Here is a 23,747-nt window from a genome sequence, read left to right on the forward strand (position 1 = left end):
ACATACATCTACTGATTCCTCGGTAGACCAGGTAACGAATACGGATCCCTCATCTCATTCTCCTCTTCCACTTCACCCTCCAAACCTTTTCCTTTAGCCCATCTCTTCCTCTCCGGAACTGACTGACCCAATCTCGCCAGATCATCCCTTATCATCCTATCTCTCTCTCCCGAATCCGGATTCTGACCTTGTCCTTGACCTTGTCTAGGACCCAGAGGAGGAGTTGGAAATCTTCGTGGAATTTGACCGTTCATCCTATTTCTGTTTTCAGGTGAAGGTGAATCAATAGGGGAATCACCCACACGACTGCTCATATTGCTGCTGGTATTGGTATTGATGTTACCGAAAGGTGAGGCGGAAGAGGAATCGAATATGGGATCAGAACGAGGGGTGTCTCCGAGATCGGGCAGATCGCCATTGGTTAGGGCTTGTTGACGAGCTTTTGCGCGGATTTTGAGGATCTCAGAGACGAGCAGAGCTCGTGATGTGGAGTAGGAGATGAAGGCGGATGAGACTGTGAAGTGTGTAGAGGTCAGTGATAATCTTGACAGGGAAAAAGAAGTGAGTGAAGGGAGATGTGTGGACGACGGGACGATTTTGTGGATAGGATAACCCACACCCGGTGAGCGGCCACAACCCGGATGTTTGGGAAGTTGAGAGGCAAGCCAAAGACAGTGAAGAAAGAAGAAGACATGGCAGCCAACTCACATAAAAAAGTCAAGGAAAGAGCATTTCTAGAAGGTGTCTTCGGGAAAAACCTCTTGACGAGATAGGCTATGAACGAGCACGGTCTTTTCATCAACCCGATCTTCTCCACCAAGGAAGTATGGTTTGTACTCACTCAGAACACCACCGCCGACCAACCCACTGATCATCCCTCTCTCCGTAGTCCGTCGATTCAATTTCTTGTAATCTTCCAGACTCAAGACGCTCGAAGCTGAAGATAGGTCTATCGTCTCTGATTTACCGGATCGAGGATCGAAGAGTACCAGCTGGGGCTTGGGAGATCGAGGAGCGATAGACCGATCATTTGGGTCGAATGGAGTGGTAGGTGTATCGTTGGGTGTGAGCGAGCCTGTCGCATCCATTATCAGCGGTCGGCTGGTTCGTTGTAAGAGACACCTTGTGCACACATGCTACTACGGTAGACAGATGTACGACATTCAAGGTGGCAACTCACCATCATCGATGGGCGCGGCAGAAAGATCGGCGTCGGACAGAGGCATAGTGGGCTCAACGCAATTATCAAGACCTTCTCAAGCTTGTAGTCAGATCAACAATGGTATTCAGACATGAACCACAACGATGCGATGAGGACGAACAAGATCATAGATGCATTTGCAGCTGATTGATCTCTACGTCACCTACTCGTATGGAATCTCGGATTTGGTCGGAATGACTGGGATTGACTGGAATGCCTCCACCGGGCTGAAAGGAAAGTGCGACAACGAACGAGCCCACATTCGTCCCATCAGATGTCTCTTCTTTCCTTGTCCTCCCCCTTGCTTTCCCAGTCTACGTACAGCATAGCGTCACGACCCACTTCAGAGCTCTTCTTTTTGAATCCGTGGGAGAGCAAGGCGATCTCTTTGGAATAGTAATCGGTCATCAGAGCACATAGACGCCACGACAACGCTCGTTCACCTTGTCCAATTTTGCATCGAAACACGAGACGACCGACACATCGAGGACCACAACATCCTGACCCTTGGGGAGTCTTCCGACGTCAACCTTACTATTCATCACCGGTCCCGAACATGCCTCCTCACGCTCCATATCCCATCCCCGATATCCCAGGAGACCTTCTGACCGACCCTACCATCCAATCATTCCTCTCCCAACGCGTCGCAGACCTATGCGAATCGAACAGCACCAAGTTTCCAGGATCGCAGCCCGTCTCATTCTCAACCTCGTCGCTAGATCTGTTGGAAAGCAAGGATTTTTGGGTTTGTGAGAAGAGTGATGGGGTCAGGATACTGGTTTTTGTGGTCATGAATGGGATGACGAACAATCAAGAAGTTTGGTTGGTGAGTGATGGGCTTTTCTTTACCTTGAAGTGGTTCGGACTTCTGAGCGGTCGCTTCAACTTGTCGCTCCGATGATAGTCATCAAGAGGAGATACAATACTCCTGTCGCAAAATGGATGACATGCTGATTCGCTTCGTCACGTAGATTGATAGGAAGCAGAGATACTTTAGCGTCCAAGATCTTCATTTCCCCCATTGGGAGAACATCAATAACCCTCTCGGCGAGACTCTCCTAGACGGTGAATTAGTGATAGACATCGACCCGAAGACAGGAGCGGTGAGCTGGCAGCTCCATGGGTCGCTCGTGGTGAAGAGGAAAATAAAGCTGATGTTCATCCGTCTGCAGGAGACACTACGGTTTTACGCTTTCGACTGCATGGTGCTCAACGGGGAAAACATCATGAAAAAGCCTCTCCTGAAACGATATGCTGTGGGTTGATATCGGTGAGAGACCACAGAGTTCCATCGTCTAACCTCTTGCATAATGCAGAGATTGCGGGATTGGGTGGTGATGCCTTTTGAAAAATCGTTGCGAGAATATCCAGAATGGAGGGAGAACCTTCCTTTCCAGTGAGTACTGTCCAATATGCTACGGAAGAGAGATCCCTGTCTTGTTTGGAAGCTGATCTCCGTGGTCACATCGCACCTAACAGAGTTCAAGCAAAGACTCAGGAGCTATCGTATAGCATAGCGCACGTCCTCAACTTTCACGTGCCGAAGCTACAACATGGGCATGATGGTTTGATCTTCACCTGTGTAGAGACAGAGTATGTTACAGGGACAGACGAGAACATGTGAGTGGACAAGATGTATCAAGTCGAGACAACGACGAGACTGACTTCAATCATTTGACAGCCTTAAGTGGAAACCGCCTTCCGAGAACTCAATCGACTTCAAACTGGAACTTCGATTCCCTCCATCTCCGAGCGACCCTGACGAGCCTGACTTCTATGCAAAGCCGACGTTCCTGCTGCACACATGGTTGGGTCAGGACGCGTATGAGTATTTCGATACGATGGAGATGGATGACGACGAGTGGGAAAGGTGAGTGTGGACATGGTAAGACTTGCTTGAGGGACTGATGCTGATACGTGTATTTGGTTCCATAACGATAGAGTGAAAGACTCTGGCGAACAACTGGACGATCGAATAGTGGAAGTCTGCTGGGATGGTGATCGAGGCACTTGGAGGATGCTCCGAACGCGAGATGACAAGCCCAACGCCAACCACAAATCGATAATGGAGAAGATTATACAAAGTATCGAAGATGGCGTGGAGATTGAAACCGTGAGTGTGCTGATATGTCCCATCTACGTTAGCGATAAATGTGCTCATCTCATTCTATCCCTCGTGTCAGCTGTTGGCCCGAAGCGATGCCATTCGAAATGCTTGGAAGGCGAGAGCGCAAGCCAGAGGTGGAGATCAACAGCCCCCACCTCAACAGCTGCAGCAGCAACGTCGATCAGTACAGCCACAGCCTCCTACACCAGGTAATCGAGGATCGATCGGACAACTCGGTTTCCCCCCCACGTCGGGCTCTGGGACAGGGTACGCTGCTCCTCCCCAGGGTGTCATGGCGGGACTGAAGCGATAGATGTGGATAAGTATCGTGTGCGATGGTGGACAGTGAGACCTGCTGCTTTTGTTGTATCCCCTTGTGTGCATTAGAGATCTGTTTATTATGCATCACCTCATCGATGTGCCACAAAGAGGAGGCCAGATCCATGACTGAACGCCTTACAGGTTATATCGCCGGTAACTCCGCTCACTGTAGCCCACACGCGTTTTGGTCTCAGCCAGCTCAAGAAGTCAAGTCGTCGTCGATGATAACTCACATGAATCAGTGAGTGACCATCATCGTCATCATCATCAACATCACCAGCACTCAAACCTTCATCCCCTTCTTTCCTCACACATCTTCCCTCTCCTTCTCTAGTCCGTCCCGTGGAATTGAGTGCGCCCTTTTCTCCCTCCCTGCTTTATCTCTTCGATCTTCGAACGGCAGGAAAGACAGGCAAGGAACCATCGACCCATCTGTCCTCGACGACCTTTGACTCTCGGCGACATGTTCGGAAGTACCTCAACATGGGGTCAACAGAATAACCAAAATCAACAACAACAGCAGCAGCAACAACCACAACAAGGTGGAGGATTGTTCGGTGGAGGAGGGTTCGGTCAACAAAGTACAGGTGGTGAGTAGGGGCCAAACATTTCAACTTTCGGTTTGGGGGAAGTAAGGTCGGATGGATGAAACGAGGTAACATGAGAGCTCGTGGCGAGATATGGGGATGCCAAAGATGTCTCTAGAGCTGCGGGGAAATATGTGCGCCAGTCAGCTGTCGTGTACTGCTGCGTCTTGCACTGGCAGTAGATCACAGCTCAAAATCACGCTTACAGCCTGCTTGACCTCAATGAAATTATCTTGCGCCCACTCAGCTGCACCTCCTTTTCCCCGGACAAAAGCTGATTCCAGTCTTCACAGGTTTCGGTCAAAACACTAACACAGGAGGCTTTGGACAACCTGCTCAACCTCAAGGTGGTGGGTTGTTCGGAGGAGGTGCCTCGACGAACACCGGGTTTGGTATGTCTAATCATGGTTTGAAGACCGTAACGCTACACAATCTGACAGACAAGCAGGTGGTTTTGGAGCGACTCAAGCGCAACAGCAACCCCAGCAGAACAATGCGTTTGGTGCTGCTCGGCCAACCTTTGGGGCTAGTGGATCAACTTTCGGTCAACCAGCTCGTACGTTCATGCATGCCGAGGAGAGCGTCGAGAAACTAATTCTGTTCTACAACATAGCATCTGGCGGGGGTCTCTTTGGCAGCGGTAACACCAACACCGGTTTCGGAGCGGCCAATACTGCTTCGACAGGCGGTCTCTTCGGTGCTAAGCCTGCTACCACTTCTACCTTCGGGACCGGAGCGACATCCAGCCTGTTCGGGGCGAAGCCGACAAACACTTTCGGAGCAAGTAACAGTCTAGGTGGTCAAGAGGTGTTGAAGGGTCCCAACGAGCTGCAAACATACCGTGCCGATGGCCCTGTACCTCCCCCTCCGCCTCAAGGCACTGCGAATCCCGCATACTATCCGACTTGGCAAGGTGACCCTTCCACCTCCTCGTCAATCGCGAAAGAAGGACCTCCTCATCTCTTCCACTCAATCACTGGGATGCTACCGTATAGAGGATGCAGCTGGGAGGAGTTGAGAGCTTTAGATTATCAGCAAGGCAGGAAAGAAGCTACAGCACCACAGCAAACCAACGCCTTTGGTGCTTCAACAGGAGGTTTCGGTCAACCTGCTGCCACCGGTTTCGGTCAACAGCCCGCTGCTTCAACATTTGGTGCGCCCAAACCTGCTGGCGGTCTCTTTGGTAGTACCACCGGATCAACAGGGTTCGGTTCGACTTCCGGTGGATTTGGTTCCACTGCTGCAAATACTGGCGGAAGTCTTTTCGGACAAACTCAGCCGGCTACATCATCTCCGTTCGGTCAAGCTCCTGCAGCTTCGACCGGCGGCCTCTTCGGTCAACCAGCTCAACCTCAACCCAATACTGGAGGTGGACTATTTGGCAACACAAATCCATTCGGCGGACAGACCAATCAACAACAACAGCCTGCCGCTGGTTCGAGCACTTTTGGCGGATTTGGTCAAACTAAGCCTGCTTTCGGTGCAACCGGTACCACTGGGTTTGGGGCAACCGGCACTGGCACCGGTACTGGAACCTTTGGTCAGACTGGAACAGGAAGCACTGGATTTGGAGGTTTCGGACAGACGCAACCTCAACAACAGCAGCAACCAGCCACTGGTGGTGGACTTTTCGGTGGGGGTGGCTTCGGATCGACAGCAGGCCAGCCTCAACAGAACACGGGAAGTGGTCTTTTCGGTCAGGCTAATACCCAGCAACCCGCCACTGGAGCATTCGGCGCGGCTAAACCCGGTGGTTTGTTCGGAAGTACAACTACTCCTTCCACGACAGGTAGCACGGGTTTCGGTGGTTAGTGACTTGCCCATCAGTATAGCCTGTATAGCTGACGGTTCGCTTCTGTCAGGTTTTGGCCAGACTCCTGCTGCCCAACCTGCAGGTACCGGTCTCTTTGGCAGTACCACTGGCACCAATAACACCGCGGGTGGGCTGTTTGGTCAGACTCAGCCACAACAGAACGCTCAACAGCAGCCTCCTGCTGGCGGTGGCCTGTTTGGCAACACTGGCTCGACCGGTTTGTTTGGTGCTAAGCCAGCTACCACCACGCCTAGCACTAGTCTCTTTGGTCAAACTCAACCAGCTCAGCAACCAGCTCAAGGGTCATCGCTATTTGGTGACACGAGCACTACTGGGGGCGGTCTGTTCGGTAGCACCAACAATAGCCTTGGCCAACAAAACCAACAGCAAAATCAGCTTGGAGCTAAACCTGCTGGAGGTTTATTCGGCGGTGGTGGAGGTCTTTTCGGTCAGCAACAGCAACAGCAACAGCAACAGCAACCTGGCCCGATCGGTGGCGGCTTGTTTGGCAGTATAGGACAATCTCAGCCTGCGTCGACTGGCCTGTTTGGTAGTACGGCGCCACAACCTCAGCAGCAAAACCATCTTGGTGGAAGTCTCTTTGGTGGTGGCCTCGGCCAATCGACCACGCAACAACAGCAACAGCAGCAACAACAGCCGAGTCTCACAGCATCCATTGATCAGAATCCGTACGGTAACAACCAACTGTTTGCCTACAACGGTCAAAAACTTCAATACGGATCCCAGACCAAAAAGCCTGCACTACCTCCTCTCACTGCATCTTCATACCGACTCACACCTACCGCCAAGGGTAAACTCAACAAACTCCGAGGGTTCGCTTCCCCACTTAACGGTTCGCAAAGTCCTGCACGTGGCAGTACTCCGTTAAGCGGGCTCAACTCTCCAGGACGATCAAGCCTGCTCAACTCCCCCGTAGCGCCAGACAGATACAAGGGTCTCACCGATACTGCTCTGACACCTAACGCCTTCGTTCCTCGACCTAGCATAAAGAAGCTGACTGTCACACCGAAGACCGTCAGCTCTACAAATGGTGCTGACCCGCTCGAATCGGTGCTGGGCAAGTCTGCTCTCAAGGGATCGACAGGGAGCATCGCTCAGCCAACACCTCAACGAGGTGCGATCTCGAGTCAAAGTCCAGCGTCACTCTTTTTCAACCCACCGGCGGATGGGACGGTCAGCCGGCAACCTGAAGTTGCCGAGTCTCCTGTACGACGAGCTGCTCCTTTGACAGAACCATCCCTCCGAATATCCGGATCTGAACGTCAGCCCAAGAAGGGTGAATATTGGTGTAAGCCGAAGCTGGAGAAACTCGGTCAACTCGGTCGACAGGAATTGTCAGAGTTGCACAACTTCACAGCTGGTAGACGTGGTTTCGGCGAGGTCACTTTCCTCGAGTCAGTAGATCTCACTCTAGCCCCGCTGGACGATCTTCTCGGCACTATCGTTGTTTTCGACCAGTCGGAGCTATCGGTGTATCCGGATGACTACTCGAACAAAGCGCCTGAAGGCAAGGGGCTCAATGTTCCTGCTCGGATCACCCTTGAGAACGTATTCGCACACGACAAAGCTACCAAAGAGCCTATCAGAGACCCTAACGATCAAAGATATGCCCGATTCCTCAAGCGTGTCAAGAACATTCCAAATACCGAATTTGTCAGCTATACGGATGATGGGACTTGGACGTTCCAGGTTGAACATTTCAGTCGGTACGGCATCGACGAGAGTGATGAAGACGATGACACGGAAGAGCCAAGGACCGCCAAGTCCAAGGCGACTTCCGACCGAACTCCTTTAGGCACTCCAGACGAGGACGAAGATGAGGACATGTTACCCCCCACTAAGAGCATCCGGGACGTCGAGGGAGCGGAACACGATTCTGAAATAGACGAAGAGGACGAAGACAGCTACGAGGAGGACACGATTTCGCACGAGCACGACGACGATGACGAAGCACGCTCAGACGATTTACGCTCTGAACCTACCGCTTGGGACCAACCATTGAAGATGAAAGTCGGCGTGGAGGGCATGAGGAAATTGAGAGAAATGCAGAGTTCGTTCTTCGGTGGAGACAGAGGTGCCTCCGGCTTGACAACATCTGTCAGGAAGATCGGCAATGATGTGCACAGGAATCAAAAACGGAATTTGGACAAGAACAGATTGGATTCGTTTTTTGGTGAAGCCGGGGAGGACATTGTGAAGCTTGATGAACGGGCAGTCAAGGTAGGTCATATGAGTGCCAAACTACGGATGCGCGATGGCTGAATGAGACAATCATCCTTTCACTTCAGCGCACCTCCTTCGGCGATCACCCCATTAGCCCACCAAGATTGCGACAACCGAGAAAATATACCAGAGTGGCTGAAGATATAAGCATCGCCAAAGGGGGGGAGAGTGTGAGGGTGGATGCTGGTCTGGCATTAGGACGATCGTTCCGGCCCTCGTGGGGTCCTAATGGGGAATTAGTGCATTTTGGAAAGATTTGCGCGCCGAGCGAGAGACTGTAAGTACTGCTGACCAAATGACTTCGAAGCTAAAGTTTCGTCTAATAGGTCTTTGGAGAAGGATGCGGTCGTCTGCATAGAGAAGATCGAGGCTTTGGCCGATGAAGCCAAACTCGAGGTCTCGAGAGCGCAACGACTACTGTCGCTTCACCTCGAGCATTCACTTGTCGAAACGATCGATGGCGTTCCTTATGCTGCCATCGATGGCGCGATTCGTTTCCGCGATTTCGCGTCCCGTTTCGACGTTGGCGATAAAACGCACGAAGCCAGCGTTTTCCGACTTGGCGTAGCTTTATTTGACGAGATCGATCTTCATCTTCCTCACGGATCCTCGGAAGATCTTACACACCGTATCGCTTCTATTCGTCGAAAGCTCACCCTTTCCAAATGGCTGGAAGACGCTGTTGCTCCTGCTGTCGACTCGGACCTGATAATCAATAGTGAAGATCGACCAGCAAAAATTTTCACCCTGCTCAGTGGACATCAAGTTGAGAGGGCTGCCCGATCCGCCTTGGATGGCGGCGATATGCGGTTGGCCACCCTTATTACGCAAGCAGGCGGCGAGGAAGCGTTCAGAGACGAGATTCTTAAGCAATTGAAGGACTGGGACAGATATAAGGTCAACGGTCTTATTAATCCAGGCTATCGAAAGCTTTATGCTCTGCTCGCTGGGATAACCGACATTTCGCCTGGAGACTCTGCAAGAGGTTTAGATGGATGTCCCGACGTTTTCGTCGCCGATGGTCTCGACTGGAAGCGAGCTTTGGGCTTACGTTTGTGGTACGGCAATCCTTTCGACAACACAATTGGCGAGGTTTTGGCATCCTACACTGCTGCCCTTGCATCCTCCTATCCGCCTGCGAAGCCTCTCCCGGCTTACCTCGAGAGACCTGCTAATCTCCCTCGATCGTGGAATATGCCCAGCGAACCGACCGACGTGCTGTATAGTCTCATCAAGCTCTATTCTGACGTTACAGTATCGCTGGACCAAGTCCTCAGGTCGCGTGATATTTCATCGAGCCCTTTCGACGTCAGATTAGCATGGCATCTCTATTTCTTATTGTCAAAGGTGTTAGAAAAACGAGACTTTGAGGATAGAGACGAGCAGGAAGGCTATAGCGCAAGTGCGGATAGGTTGACCGAGGGTTACGCAGCACAGTTGGAAGGTCTGGGCGAGTGGAGATGGGCCGGTTTTGTACTTCTTCATCTTGAGACGGCTGAAGGGTGAGTACGAGAGGCTTTCTTGTGCGAATGATGACGCGACTGACGACACTCGATAGACGCGAGCAAGCTCTTCGAGCATTGATTTTTCGACATCCTGAAGCCACGTCGGATGACGAATCTTTCCTTGCACAAACACTACGTGTCCCGATCGAATGGATCCATGAATCTCGAGCAGCGTCCTTAGCTTCGTCCGGTAATGCTTGGGGCGAATACCAAGCTCTACTAAAAGCAAAGCTGTACGACCGTGCTCACAGAGTTTTGGTTCAGAAACTGGCGCCAGAGGCTGTCATCAGGGACGATATCAGTCTTTTGAGAAGACTATGCCAAGGGCTAGAGGGAAAGGGAGTAGCAAGATGGGAGTTTGAGGGCAAGGTGCGCCCCAAACTGCTTGCCATATTCCATGTTTATCCGGCTGACGACCTTCGCCACAGCTGTTCCTCGATTGGGCAGACCTAGTACAAGACACCGCAAGATTACTAGCCTCGGTCCTCAATGCTGGTTCTCATCCTGATCCCAGAGAAGCAGCAACTCTGACGGACAGGGCGAGGAACCTTCCCAAGGTCCTGGCGCTCTTACCTGGCCTTTTCCCAAACAAGCAGGATGTGCAACAAGTAGCGAGTCTGAGCGATATGCTCTCGCCCTTGTATCAGCTCGGTGGGGCATTACACAGCGCGGGATATGTGGGTTGTCTCGAAGTAATGGTCAGAGGTATTGCGCTGATGGTATATGCTGTGAGCAGATTCCAAGACAAGCTGTGCCAACATACTTGATTGATGAGGATCGATTACATCTCCTTCAGGGAGCGGCATTTGAATTGTTCAACAAGAGCCTAGACGCGTTGCCCGTTGCAGCGCAGGATCCGGTGGGACAGTATTAGTTAGGATCTGCATTGCATCGGATGTGGGAGGGAATGTGTTCATGACCATAAGGGTACACCATTGAAGCATCATCCTATAGGGCAAGAACAATAGTACATATCCAGCGACAGATGTGCATAGCACGGGTCCCTACGAATGAAATGCATTTGAAATCATAATGGGTTAGTTACGTAACCTGACTTTTACTGGTTCTTTGACTCGGCCGACTGGAAAAAGTCGAAGACAGCGAACACCACAGCCAGCAACAACGTTTGACATTTGACATTGACATTTTTTTGACTTGAGGCATACATACAAAGGCAACAGCGCATTCAATACATCACAGCATGTCCGAGAACGAGATGAGATACTTCTCCACCAGAGGTGGCAGCGAAACGCTCACGTTTGAGGAGGTGAGTGCTAAGTTTACAAGACGTACGATCTGTTCTTGGCGACCTCGTGGGAGGTGCAGTGGATCTGATCTGATATTTCCGCTGTTAATCAGGCTGTCCTTACTGGTCTTGCGCCCAACGGAGGGTGAGTGTTTGTTTCGTCTTGGCAGCACTTGACTTCCGGACGTGCGGCTCTTGTCCACCATGTTCAATCGAGACGGAAGGTGATGCGGCGTGAATCCACTGACATCTCAAATGTTTCTCTGTGCAGACTCTACATCCCAACACACATCCCTAACCTCCCTTCAGACTGGCAGACCTCTTGGGCCGGACTCACATTTCCCCAACTGTCCCACGCCATCTTGTCCCTCTTCATCCCCACGTCTGTCATCCCTTCTACCGACCTTTCATCCATCATCGACACTGCCTACTCGTCTTTCCGACATGAGAAGACCACCCCGCTCCGACAGACTGGCGAGCACGAGTACGTCATGGAATTGTGGCATGGTCCTACGTGGGCTTTCAAGGATGTCGCATTGCAGTTTTTGGGTGAATTGTTCAGGTACTTCTTGGAGAGAAGGAATGGGCAGAAGAAGGAGGGAGAGAAGAAGGAGGAGTTGACGGTGGTCGGGGCCACTAGTGGTGATACAGGAAGGTGAGTCAGGTGTTTGCTCGCCTCATCGACTCTTCCTCTTGAATCCCTCTGTGTAAGGCTCTCTTGGATACTCCTTGCCTGTTCACCATTTCGACTCGAGCCAATGTACGGTGACTGAAACTCAACTTTACCATGTGTCGCGTGTAGCGCCGCGATCTACGGCCTTCGCTCGAAACCTTCCATCACTATCTTCATCCTCTACCCCGACGGACGAATCTCTCCTATACAAGAAGCTCAAATGGCCACTGTCCCCGACGCTAATGTCTACTGTGTCGCCGTGCAAGATTCTGACTTTGACACGTGTCAGTCCATCGTCAAGACCCTCTTCTCCGACGCGGAATTCAACGCCGCTCATCGACTCGGTGCTATCAACTCGATCAACTGGGCCCGTATCCTCGCTCAGATCGTCTACTACTTCTCTGCATACTTCCAACTCCCCGAAAAAGCCAGGAAGAACGGTGCCAAATTACAATTCGTCGTACCCACCGGTAATTTTGGTGACATCCTCGCGGGATGGTATGCTAAGAAACTCGGTCTGCCAATGGGTGAATTGGTCGTGGCCACCAACGAAAATGATATTTTGGCGAGGTTCTTCAATACGGGAAGATACGAGAGCGATGATGCTGGTGCAGCGAAAGAGGAGGTTGCGTCTCAAGCTCCTGAAACTGCTGCAGTCAACGGATCGAGTGATGGTCAGCAAGCTACTCCCGCTTCGTCAAGTGCTGTCAAGGCGACACATTCACCAGCGATGGACATCCTCCTATCGTCAAACTTTGAGAGATTGTTATACTACCTTGCATTGGAAACGGGCGGTGAACAGGGAAGCGAAGTCGAGAGACGGACGAGGGCCCAAGAGGCATTGAACGGGTGGATGGTTGCTTTGAAGAAGAACGGCAAGGTGGATCTTGGAGAAGATGTCAGGAAGGCTGCTGTCGCCGACTTCTGGGCCGAGCGAGTTTCAGACAATCAGGTGTGTTCTAACAGAGTCAGGTCACAGAGTCGACCAAACTGATGAGCCGCAAAAGACCCTCGAGGAGATCAGAAAATACTACAAACTCGAGAAGTACGGTCCATACGTTGTTGATCCTCACACAGCGGTCGGTCTCGCCGCTCAAGAACGATCTGCAAAGAAAGTGTAAGTGCGACAGATCTTATGGCGATCTCGCAATCCCAACGCGCTTCGACGGTCTATGACAAGATAAAGTCCGAACCGTTGCTGACACTGATCTTGTCGCAGCTCTCCTGACACAACATGGATCACACTGTCCACTGCCCACCCTGCCAAATTCTCCTCCGCAGTCGAACTCGCCCTCTCCGCTTCCGACTACCCATCGTTCGATTTCCGACGTGATGTCCTCCCTGAAGAGCTCAAGAAGCTCGAGAACCTTGAGAAGAGAGTGCACAAGGTCAAGGGAGAGCAAGGTGTGCGAGATCTGATCGAGAAGGTGAAGAAGGGGGAGAAGTACGAGGGTGATGAGGGGAGAGGGTCTTTGTAAGCGACTCAAGCGGAGGATCTAGTGATGGAGATGCATCATATGCCTGCAATGTCATTGGAGATTACCTAGACGATCTTCAGTCTGCCAAGACTAAATGCACCTGAAGCCAGTTCATGAGCCGTTCATGAGCAGCAGACGGACTCATGATACAGGCAGATGCATGCGAAACCCACGACTGGTTGGTGAGGAAAGTTGCAAGATAGTCACCCCCACGTGGCTGATATCGCTTCGTTTTGTTGTTGCTCGTAGACGACTAACTGCGTTCACGGTCACAGCTACAACTCATCCCTTCATTCTGCTCACACAGCTACGTACGCATACACAAGACAGACTTTTGATATAGGTCTCTCGCCGTCATGTTCGGCTACTATACATCCATGCCACGACGCAAGTCCTCGATGACGAACAACACGGCTTTACCCCGATCCTCCGTCTATTCCTCATCGACCACTAAAGGACCTGCTTCTCCTTCGTCGCCTACGAGTCCGAATCTCGGTTCGCCATTCAGTCTCAGCTTCGGTCGACATACCCCCACCTCGCCAAATACACCGCCAAACAACAACGGCACTTCTCCCCCTGCTCATAGGACTGATGCGGGTACGGGACCGGGCTCTGGTGGAAGTAGATCCCCTCTAGTTTCCGCTAGGGATTTCGGTATGCCCTCTTCTGAAGCTGGACCCGGTCCGTCCACCTTGAGGTCGCAGGAAGGAAGGAGGAAAGAATATCCCCAAGGTACTGAGGAGAGGACACAAGACGAACAGGGTGCAGACCGAAGCAGATCGAGAGATTCATTTGTGATCTTACAAGATCACGAGGCCGAGGAAGAAGACCGAGTAGACGAAAATCAATTTGGAGGTGAACATGGTGGTGCGGACGGAGGCGAAGATGATGATGATGATTCTCCCCCAGCTTCCACATCATTATCTCGAAATCACTTCCATTCATTCCCCGATCCATCTCTTATCCCACCTGCATCTGTCCATGATCCATATATCTCGGCCTTCATCCGACCTCTCGAGACTTCTCCCTTGGAAACCTCACCTCCTGGAGGTCTTGGTGATGTCTCCCGCCCGACGATGCATCGATCATCTTCTGCGCCTGGTCATCCGGCCTCACAATTATTGCCTTCAGCTCTGCCATCGAATTCGGTAGATGGTCCAGTTATTGGATTGGTAGACGAAGACGAGAGACCAAATAGAGTGGAAAATGATCAGGACGATGACGAAGATGGAGGCAGTAGTACCGGAGGTGGAAGAAGGGGTAAACAACCCATTTTCGAGATATTCAATGCTTCTCTCTCTTCGGACGGATCCAAGATGTCTAACGATCTGAGAGGATATCTGGAGACGGTGCTGAAAGGTCAGGAGGAGGTGGCGAAGCTACATCTGGACTTGGAAGATTTGGGTTTGGGCTTGGGCTATACTTCCGAGAGGGATAGCGAGGAAGGGGAGAAGAAGATGAAAGAAGATGGGGAGCAGAGGTTGGACAAGCGAGAGAAAGGGGTGGAAGAGATAATGCGACGGGTGAGTGGGAGTTCTACCATTGTAAATTCATCACAGTATCCCGATGTTTAGTTGGAACAGCAACTCGCTGAGCACGATCTCATTTGATGAAGATGCTAATGTGGAGTCTGACACTATTTTCGCAGCTGGACTCCCTGTCGCAATCGCTGCGCACCTATCACCACTTGGGTACACCGAAGCTTTCTTTCAGCCATAACAATCCTCAAGGATCACGGAACAAAAGCCGCACACAATCAATGGACCCTACAACGAGCTCATCTTCGTCCACTGCTCGTCCATCTGCACCCGTCCCTTCTTCTGGAGGACCATCGCAACCTACTCCACCGATAAACGAGTTGTCGACAGCTTCACCCTCTCGCCAGGCGAGTAGTCGTCACACATCACCCGCATATGTCCGATCAAATACTGCTGTTGGCGAAGTATCACCTCGAAAGAGAAATCGATCACCTCTGATTCACATTCTCAGACCCGAACTATCTGACGACACTCAAGGTGATGGAGGAATTGACCAAGCGGATCTGGAACATCATGCAGACAACGAAAGGCGACGAGGACCGTCTCTGTCAAGTGCGAAGGAGACAAAAGCGAAAGAGGATCAGAGTTCGTTCTGGCGTTTGGGTCAAGAGAAAGAGGGGAGACATGGTTGGTTTGAGAATGTCGCTGAAGGAAGTGGGAGGCAGAAAGGTGAAGATATGGAGATAGTGACCAGTCCGATTGAAATGACAGATAGGTCTAGGTTCTGGTAAGGTGACGTATCTGGTCTGCAACAATATGATCCTGTGAAGGAGAGGGTCGGGAAAGCATAGCGTGGTTCTGTTACGCCTTGTCAACAGGACATTACCAGTGCATCTTCACGCAACACGTGTGTATTCGAACCATCCTCAACAATTCAGAGGATAGGAGCAAGGTCTCTCTAGAATATCTTGGGTGCAAGGTGCCACTTCCCGTTTCGAGCGTTCGCCACTCAACATCCTGAGTCCACCACGCAACAGTCTACATCTTCTTCGTCCCCTTTTCCTCCCTTTCCTTATCTCACATCTTCTTCCATGCTCGGTGTATCACCTCCGAGATGAATCGAATGTGCCTGCACGGACAGCCTTCCGCTGGTTCAATCCTACTGTAGTGATATCACCAGGCAGCTCTGCTTTTTTCTCCCTTCAGCACTCTACTCTGATCCTTCCTCACGCCCGAAATTCGGTTCATGAGCCAGCCGCTGTCATGTAACATTCCGATGGGCAAGCTGCAATTGTCTTGTAGGTGTGTCGGGGTATCTCATCAGCTCAATCTTCATCCTCAAGATCATCCTCGAGGCCCTTAGCCCTGTCCTGTCAATCCTTTCTTGGAATTGATGAAAGGATGTAGGGTCACCCAAAACGACCAGTGTCGTGGAGGGAGGATCAGCTGATGATTTGGTGGCAACACCGCTACGATGGAGCACAAGCTGGAGAAAAGCAACGTGCATCCTTGTGATCTTTTTTTTCTCTAAGACAGATGTCCCTAACCCAACTTCGGATTTTACACCTAAGCTTGTCATTCTAGTCCACGAGCAAACGTCACAATCGTTGGGATTTCTTCGTTGTCCACACGCTCATTGTGTTTCTTCTGAGTACGGTTCTGTCCTCGTTATTATCCAGCATCCGAGATGGGTAACCAGGCGGGTGACTGTGCTTGTGACCTTTGCTCAAACTCCACCTGTGCGGTGTGTTTCCGTTGTGTTCCCTGACATGCTTGCTGGTCGTTGGACCCAACGATTGCGGGCGATGTTTGGACGTTTTGGCACGAGGTTCACACGAACTGTAATTTATCGTGGCAGGAAACAGATCGAATGCTCTCACTACGGGATAGTGTCCCGTCGGTTCTCCATTCTCATCCACGATGGCAAGACCGGCCTTGATAGTCAGTTGATCTTCCAACTGACCCGCAATTGCATCCATGAAGGGTGGATCATCCTCGTCAAATGTGGTTTGTACTCCCATCATCACGTGGTCTGGCCGACGAGAATTGTTTATAGAACATATCTCGTATGTTGCCCTATAAGTCACCGATTTCTCTTTCAGAAGGGTAGCACTCGGGTGTTCAGCAGAGGAACGACATACGTTGTGGCAATGGGACACTCGACTCTTCCCACGATCTCCGCTCCTGTCGAAGGTTCCACGCCTGTCCAGATATCTCTCGTGGTTTTATCCGCTCGACCGGGCTCAAAATGGTTGTTCTCTATCCAAGACCCCCTTCCACGACTCCAGCATTTCGAGAAGAGCGCCACTGTGGCTCTCCAAGTCCTCCAAGCAGAAGCCGCTCGGTGGTCCTGCGCAGTCGCTTCGACGTACTGAGACCCCTCGTCTGGCGAGCAATGTGGACAAGCAATGTACGCGTGGGTACTTCCGTTCGTCCATGGAGTAAATCCCCCCTCTAGGTGCTCTGCCTTGAACAGATCTTCGTACGTGCCGATAGTGGAAGTTCGGCTGATGCCTCTGCTCATAGTGTACGTGAGGCAAGAAATCACTTCAGGGTTGTGTTGGGTCAAGTTCCGGAGGGGGAATCGGTTTCGCAAGAAGGAGGACGTGCCTTATGGATCGAACACAACACAACATTCTCGAACGCATTGCCTATGTGCGCACTCTTGAAACTCGGGTGTCTGTCGGCTCTTCAAGCATGGCTGAAAGGTTGCAAGATCAGCGAAAGGTATCGGAGGTGAAAGACAAGTCTGGTGTGCCAACGCCAACGCCTCAGTCAAAGAAAGGATGAAATGACGCCGAAACTCGAGATGAAACATTCACGACACTCATCCTGGCCTCGTGCATCATTTACAGTGAATGATATTGGGTCACTTGAACCATGAGCCGTACCTGTTTGGGGTCCATATGAAAAACCGGATCCATGCATCCTTTTACCTTTACATATAGCTCGCTGAATAGAGATACAACTCGGACTTGGAGTGATGGCTGAATAATCGTATAAATGAAGTGACGTTTATCTGCTGAATTTTGGATGATTTGCCTGATGTATGGGTATGTTGAATATCGAGATCATCGCAAACGCGAGACGAGACGATGTTGTGATGAAACTTGACCTTTCGGTCTCTAGCGCTAAACAGCTCACGCAAAAGGAGCTTGGGGCACCACCAGTACTTCTGGGGTTGACATCCTCCTCACTTCATTCCAATCTCCCGCTCCTAGCCTTTCCACATTGATACCTGCCGCAGCAGCTGCAGCTGCTATAGTGCCTATTCCACTTCCTCTTGACCACGATGTCATCCTCGATCTCGGCGACGGGTCTACTAATTTCGCGTAATATACAGCTCTCATCGCTTTCGCAGCTGGCGAACCTGAGCTGTCGATGTCTTGACTGGTCGATACGGTCGAACCCACATACGACCCACTAGGAGTGATGAGTGACGAGGGCGATCCAGGCTGATCCATATCGGCTTCGATGGTTGTACTGGGAGTAAGGCCGGCCACCAACGAAATTGGGAGTAATAGAGGGAATAGACTCTTGAATCTCTCGTCGTGACTCGCTCCTTCAACAGGCGGTTGGATGAGCGTTTTCAAATCCTCCCCTTGTTCCTCCTCCCGCTGCCTCAACTCATCCAATCGACTCTGCCACAATGCTCGATTGTCCGCGCAGCTGTCCGCATACGGTTGCAGTTCTGGAAGTGCGTCTGATACCGCGTCGAAAAGTGGCTGAGTGAAGAGATCGATGAATCCGATTTGTCCTTTGGCTTGCAAGCACGCATCCGCAGACGCTACGACCGATACAGGAAGGTCAAGATCTTGCTCCAGTGAGGCTTGCTTTGCCCATTCTTCGAGAAGGACGGAAGACCAATGCTGAGAGACGTCAATAGGACGCGTCTAGAAGAGGCAAGTACCGTGTCAGCGTCACCTGCGTCACACCTGTTACGTGAATGTTACGCACGGGGTTGCTAATGTCCGCACATTTGATCAACGCTTGACATATCATAATCCTGTCATCCTCGTCTTCCCCAACTTCTCCATCCCTGAGTCTTTCATCGAACTCCTTCAGTCGCTGAATCCAGGCGAAATGAAGACTCATATCTGTTGCCAGGACCGACGAGTACAGAATCTTGCGGAAGGCTTTTTGGTCGTGGTCGACCGAAGTATCGATGGGATTGCCTTCGATCAAGAAGCCGAAACCATGTTTGCGGAGCAGCTGGACCACGAGCATACAGTGCATGTTCTCGAGAACCGACTTGTCTTCATATACTTGCGAGAGAGGGACTTTGGCGTTTTTCTGAGCAATACTCGCTACGTCAGCGGGTGACAGCCTCCATCGTTGCACGACATTCCTCACCATGAAAGCGTTACTCAATCCCGGATGTCCTACATCGTGACCCATTGCCGCCACCAGAACAGCAAGCACGTCCTGAGGTCTCATCACCTCCCGCGCTCTATAAGTCCCTGCGCCCAGAGGTTGATCATTCACATTGTCTCTTTTCCATACCGGCATTTGTGGTGTCCAAAACCGCATGTACTCGAAGGGTGGCGCGACGCCGATGTTGACCAAAAACATGTAGGTTGCTTGGAGCACGTCGATGGCATGGACGTAGTTGTGATACGGGTTAGGAGCGTGGTATATTGCTCGGATAGCAAATAACAGGCGATTGATTTGTCCTGCAAAATGCGATCGTCAGGTCTATTTCTTCCACCACCATCGCACTGCGATCGACTCACCTCGTTCAATTTGCAGCTCTGCCAAGCCCTCAGTAGCCAAGATCGCCTCGAACATCAAGCAAGCTACTCGATACAGATCTCCTTCTGCCAGATTGTGAGGTTTGAAGTTCCAAGTCGCAAGATGATCGATCAATCTCTCCCGATGTTGGCCGGATAGTGGCGCAGACAGTCTATGGATCCAACGAACGTCAGTTCACCATCTATGGCCTCATCGGAATCTACACTCACTCATCATAATCACGCATTTGCACATCGATCGTTACGACTGACTGGTAGTACATTGCACTCAGCAGCTCAGCCAGCTCTGTGTCCTTGGCAGATTCCGCATTAGCCCCATCGCTCGACATTTGACCGGGCCGGAATGGTGACTTGACCGATGAAGCAGGCGCTGGTTTCGTCTTCGTAGGCGTCGCAGGAGAAGGAAAGCCCTCTGTGATTTGCTTGAGCAATCCAGTATTGGACTCGTGCTTGGGGACTTCAAAGGCTGACGCCGCGCGTTTGAGGGCAAGAGCAAGACCTCCCACATCGACACTTCGTCGTCGAGGGTTTGGTGAGGGCTGAGATGCAAAGGCAGACCCCGCGAACGAAAAGGGGAGAGTATAGTCTGGGGGCGAGAATGATAGATCGTCACGCGGGGGTGTTGGCGGAGGAGGAGGCAGATGAGACACTGAGGAAACGGCAGAACCTTTTCTCGAATTCGCCGCAGCCATTTTCGAGGTCGAGTTTCGTTTGAGCGCTTCCGGCTCGACGCTCCAATTACCACTCGAAGTCCTTCTGTGAGCTTGACTATTGGCAACTGCAGCGCTGAGAACCTTCTCCCCTTCATGCTCGCCGCCCATGCTCAACGCGGTTGGAGGCAGCACGACGTGAGTCTCCTCCGGTATCAAAGGTTCGGTCGACGTGGAACTGACCGAGGAACTCCTGCCTACAGGAGAGAAGTCATCGTTGGGTAACAGTCTCCCTTCCTGATAAGCTTGTGCGACTGTCCGCACCATCGTCGCGGTGGTCGAGTTGTAAGGAGGTTTCAATACGCTCGCTGCACCCGCCGCCATGCACGCGTTGATTGCTGTTTGCGAGAGTGCTGGATTGGCCGAATAAGCGATGACGATCGGGGTGTTGACATTCTGCCCTGTTCGTCCAATATCTCTTGTCATCTCGATCACAATCTGTATATTCTCGACAGCTGCAGGCAACCATTCATCTTCCGTCCTCTTCGCTCGGTCTAGTAGATCTTGTTGGAAGCAGACAGCCGTCGGTGTCGTACCCTGATTGAGCAGGAGTGACAATGATGGAAAAGCTGGTGAATCGGATAAGGGGATGAGAATGATGTGAGTAAGAGGCGCGGCAGAATCTGACGGTCGAGAAATTGGTGCTGGTGCGAACGATGATTGTTGAGCAGGATCGAGAAGCTGAGGGAGGTGCGAAGCGTGTCGGATGACGGTGACTAATGAACGTAAAAGGTGTCAGAACGACTGTGAAAGCTGGCTAGCGGAGACGGGACCCAAGACACCCGAACGAGAGTTTACAAATTTGAGGATCCTACACGAAGGTGGAAGCATCGTGCGCTGAAAGGAATGGGAGGCCAATGACAAGGTGACGAACAGAGGGAGTGAGACAAAAGGAAGAGTTACAAAAAGAACGCAGGATGAACGGAGCCAAGTGGCGCTCCCCTCACAATATCTAGGCGGAGTGCATATGCTGTGCTTCGCAAATACACACACATGCTCACACACACGCACACACACACACACGCACGCACACACGCACACGCACGCACACACACACACACACACACACACACACACACACGCACGGCTCCACCCCTTTGAGCGGTCTACGTGTTTCTGGATGTCACCTTCCTCAAATCTTCCCCCAAACGAACCGCACTCGACATGGATCCAACACTTGGACATGACTGAGCTAAGACATACCTTCCAATCCGCTTCCTCTAAGATTTCCTACAACCTCATCTGCTTCCCAACCAGGTCTACTTCTCCCGAATCCACCACCTCCTCCTCCTACACCCGAGGGTCCAGCCAGACTCGCTCGCGAATTCGCCATTCCCGCCATGAGCCCAGGTGCTATCAGACCGCTTGCAGTGGGGACCGTCGCTGTCTGAGGACGTCGCCTGGCGGGTCCACGACTCGTCATGGTCGAAGACCTTTTCGCTCCGAATGCAGGCGGACGGCCGGAGGATGAAGTTGAGGGAATCGGGGTATCTTCCGAGTTAGTGTTTGTTTGAGCATCGGATCGTTTCTGACCAAAAGGCGGTGGTGCAGGCTTCGAAGACGAGGAAGACGGAAGGGAAGTAGACACTGTGGGTACATGTTCTGATGACGATGGTGGCTCAGAAGCGGTGGGTGAGATATCGTTGGATACGAATGTGGATGTTCCTGTTCCTAATCCTGGCGCTAAACTCAACCTTCTGCTCGCCACGACCACGTCATCTACGTCTGTCTGTCCTCCTCCTGTTGATTTTTGGTCGGCGGGTTGATTTGTTTGTTGCAAGGAAGGGATCATCGAACTGGACAGTCTCGTCACCAAGGGTGACGGGCGTGACGGTCGCACGTTCGGAGCAGCATGATGTTGCAGATGCGCGGAGGGAGGCAGAACGACGAGAACAGAAAGCGGTGCCTTTGTCGCCTGACCGTCGCTGTTGGAGGGACCCATGTTGGATGAGAGAGTAGCGACGAATCGTCGAAGGTCGGCTATGCTTCGCTTTCGCTTAGGCGACTTTGGTCGTTCTGGCCTGCGGGTCGGGAAGAGACTGGTTAGTGTCGGCATGGTGTGAGACTGACTGGTCTATCACGACCGTTTAGAATAGCTGAGTAGCGCAAGTACTTTGCGATGCTTTTTGGTGAGAGGGACAAGAATGGACGTAGGACAGATCAAGAAGAAGAAGAAAAAGTGTTTCTGTTGTTCGTTGATGATCGGACGATGCGAGGGAAAAGTCACAAGAGAGCCAGCGCCCGCCCGCACACACTCACCAATTCTCCACGCAGTATGGAAGCCAAGCCCTGATAGACTATAGTCTGATTGTATGAAGACCTGCGGGCCTTCCCCGGTTCGGATCAAGGAGCCTTGGACGAAGGATCCAGCCGTCAATGCCGGCAACGTTGGAAGATGTTGGGACCAAGAACGCAAAAGGGATGATGGGATCGATTTCTTCCTGGCGCGAATCTCCAAGGCTGATCTGGTCACCGAGACCGGTAAGGGGAATTCGATTGATGTCGTAATACGATGGGATCTTTCTATGGTCTGATCGGATAAAACACTCAGGCCTTTGGGCTACAGATGTGTGGTCGAAAGAATGGGATCAGGAGAGGGGGGGTCGGAGGGGGGGGCGGAAGATGTTTTCTTTTTCAGGTCGGTGAAAGAAAAGATCCCGTTCCTGGATGCGATGGAGATGAGATGAATGGATGGAACGCACGCGATATCGAGAGCTGCCCCCGTGCGAGACTCGGAAATCTCCAAGGACAAGAAATGGCAAACGGCAGCAGCAAGTGGCGTCGGCGTGCTGTCCTCTGAGAATCTCCGGTTTTTGAAAGGCGAATAACGATGCTAGGAAAGGCAGGTCGAGTGAGGGGACGAGAGGACACGGCAGAGGAATCGGAACAGGTATAAAAGATGGCTTGTATCTATCTATGGTTGGATGTGACGTGACGATGAGCGGTGATTTTTGTGTCCGAGTGAGACAATGAAACGGCAACACGGAATAGAAGAGGGGGAGGGATTTTCGGTGAGCGGCTGATAGGGAGGTTCAGAGAGTGTGCTACGAAGACTTGTATCGGTCGTGTCAGGAGTGGCCCACGAATGATGGATGATGGATGATGATGGTGATGGTGATGGTGATTGATCGTCGCTGAAAAGATGACGGGATCAGAAAAACAGGGCCCAAGATACAGGGTAAAAGGGTAAAGAGGGGCTGCAAGAGGAAAGAAATGGGGGAAGAAGGGGAAAGAGATCGACGTCCGACCGGCGGGGTCGGATAGTCATCATACGTAATGAAATTCCATACTCTATACCTTGTCTCCGCTTTCAGCTGTAGTGCTGGTGATCATTATCATAAAATTGGCATAGGTCAAAATCACCGTATAACCCGGAAGGTGAAGCGATGGTCACTTGGAACGAGCATAGTAGTATTTGTATCCTCCATGTTGATCGCCGGGTATGAACGGCTTTCGAAAGAAAGAAAGATCGCTCGAGGACGATTCAGAAAACAGAATAGCTGTCTTGACGGTGGTCCGACGTGTGTAGTCGGTTTCTTGTCGGCACCATCGCTAAATTGGGTCTGTTTGACTACTACTACTGATGGCGGACTGTCTGATTGTGCTGCAACAGACTCTTCCCTTCACACTGTG

General features: G+C 51.6%; 6 protein-coding genes across 6 annotated transcripts; 4 read left to right on the forward strand and 2 right to left on the reverse strand.

Annotated features, from left to right (window-relative positions):
- Positions 1-8: 8 nt before the first annotated feature.
- IAR55_000556 (uncharacterized protein) lies at positions 9-1,226 on the reverse strand (the record flags this gene model as incomplete). The annotated part of the gene is made up of 4 exons (XM_066943690.1): positions 9-514; positions 709-774; positions 842-1,075; positions 1,181-1,226. 4 exons carry the CDS (start codon positions 1,224-1,226, stop codon positions 9-11), a joined length of 852 nt encoding a protein of 283 aa, XP_066806232.1.
- A 531-nt stretch (positions 1,227-1,757) lies between these two features.
- IAR55_000557 (uncharacterized protein) lies at positions 1,758-3,621 on the forward strand (the record flags this gene model as incomplete). The annotated part of the gene is made up of 8 exons (XM_066943691.1): positions 1,758-2,027; positions 2,173-2,304; positions 2,374-2,457; positions 2,518-2,597; positions 2,681-2,821; positions 2,883-3,071; positions 3,143-3,314; positions 3,385-3,621. 8 exons carry the CDS (start codon positions 1,758-1,760, stop codon positions 3,619-3,621), a joined length of 1,305 nt encoding a protein of 434 aa, XP_066806233.1.
- Positions 3,622-4,092: 471 nt separating this feature from the next.
- IAR55_000558 (uncharacterized protein) lies at positions 4,093-10,652 on the forward strand (the record flags this gene model as incomplete). Its single annotated transcript, XM_066943692.1, has 10 exons — positions 4,093-4,219; positions 4,510-4,608; positions 4,665-4,772; positions 4,830-6,023; positions 6,079-8,270; positions 8,339-8,550; positions 8,600-9,775; positions 9,832-10,147; positions 10,207-10,455; positions 10,515-10,652. The coding sequence occupies 10 exons, from the start codon at positions 4,093-4,095 to the stop codon at positions 10,650-10,652; spliced, it is 5,811 nt and encodes a 1,936-aa protein (XP_066806234.1).
- A 327-nt stretch (positions 10,653-10,979) lies between these two features.
- On the forward strand, positions 10,980-13,175 carry IAR55_000559 (threonine synthase; the record flags this gene model as incomplete). Its single annotated transcript, XM_066943693.1, has 6 exons — positions 10,980-11,045; positions 11,138-11,169; positions 11,296-11,679; positions 11,827-12,649; positions 12,705-12,814; positions 12,917-13,175. The coding sequence occupies 6 exons, from the start codon at positions 10,980-10,982 to the stop codon at positions 13,173-13,175; spliced, it is 1,674 nt and encodes a 557-aa protein (XP_066806235.1).
- Positions 13,176-13,531: 356 nt separating this feature from the next.
- Positions 13,532-15,444, forward strand: IAR55_000560 (uncharacterized protein; the record flags this gene model as incomplete). Its single annotated transcript, XM_066943694.1, has 2 exons — positions 13,532-14,698; positions 14,824-15,444. 2 exons carry the CDS (start codon positions 13,532-13,534, stop codon positions 15,442-15,444), a joined length of 1,788 nt encoding a protein of 595 aa, XP_066806236.1.
- Positions 15,445-17,793: 2,349 nt separating this feature from the next.
- Positions 17,794-22,170, reverse strand: IAR55_000561 (uncharacterized protein; the record flags this gene model as incomplete). Its single annotated transcript, XM_066943695.1, has 6 exons — positions 17,794-18,546; positions 18,611-18,946; positions 19,007-19,326; positions 19,387-19,556; positions 19,615-20,830; positions 21,318-22,170. 6 exons carry the CDS (start codon positions 22,168-22,170, stop codon positions 17,794-17,796), a joined length of 3,648 nt encoding a protein of 1,215 aa, XP_066806237.1.
- Between the last annotated feature and the right edge of the window lie 1,577 nt (positions 22,171-23,747).

The sequence above is a fragment of the Kwoniella newhampshirensis genome, chromosome 1, assembly GCF_039105145.1.
Source record: "Kwoniella newhampshirensis strain CBS 13917 chromosome 1, whole genome shotgun sequence".
Taxonomy (NCBI): domain Eukaryota; kingdom Fungi; phylum Basidiomycota; class Tremellomycetes; order Tremellales; family Cryptococcaceae; genus Kwoniella; species Kwoniella newhampshirensis.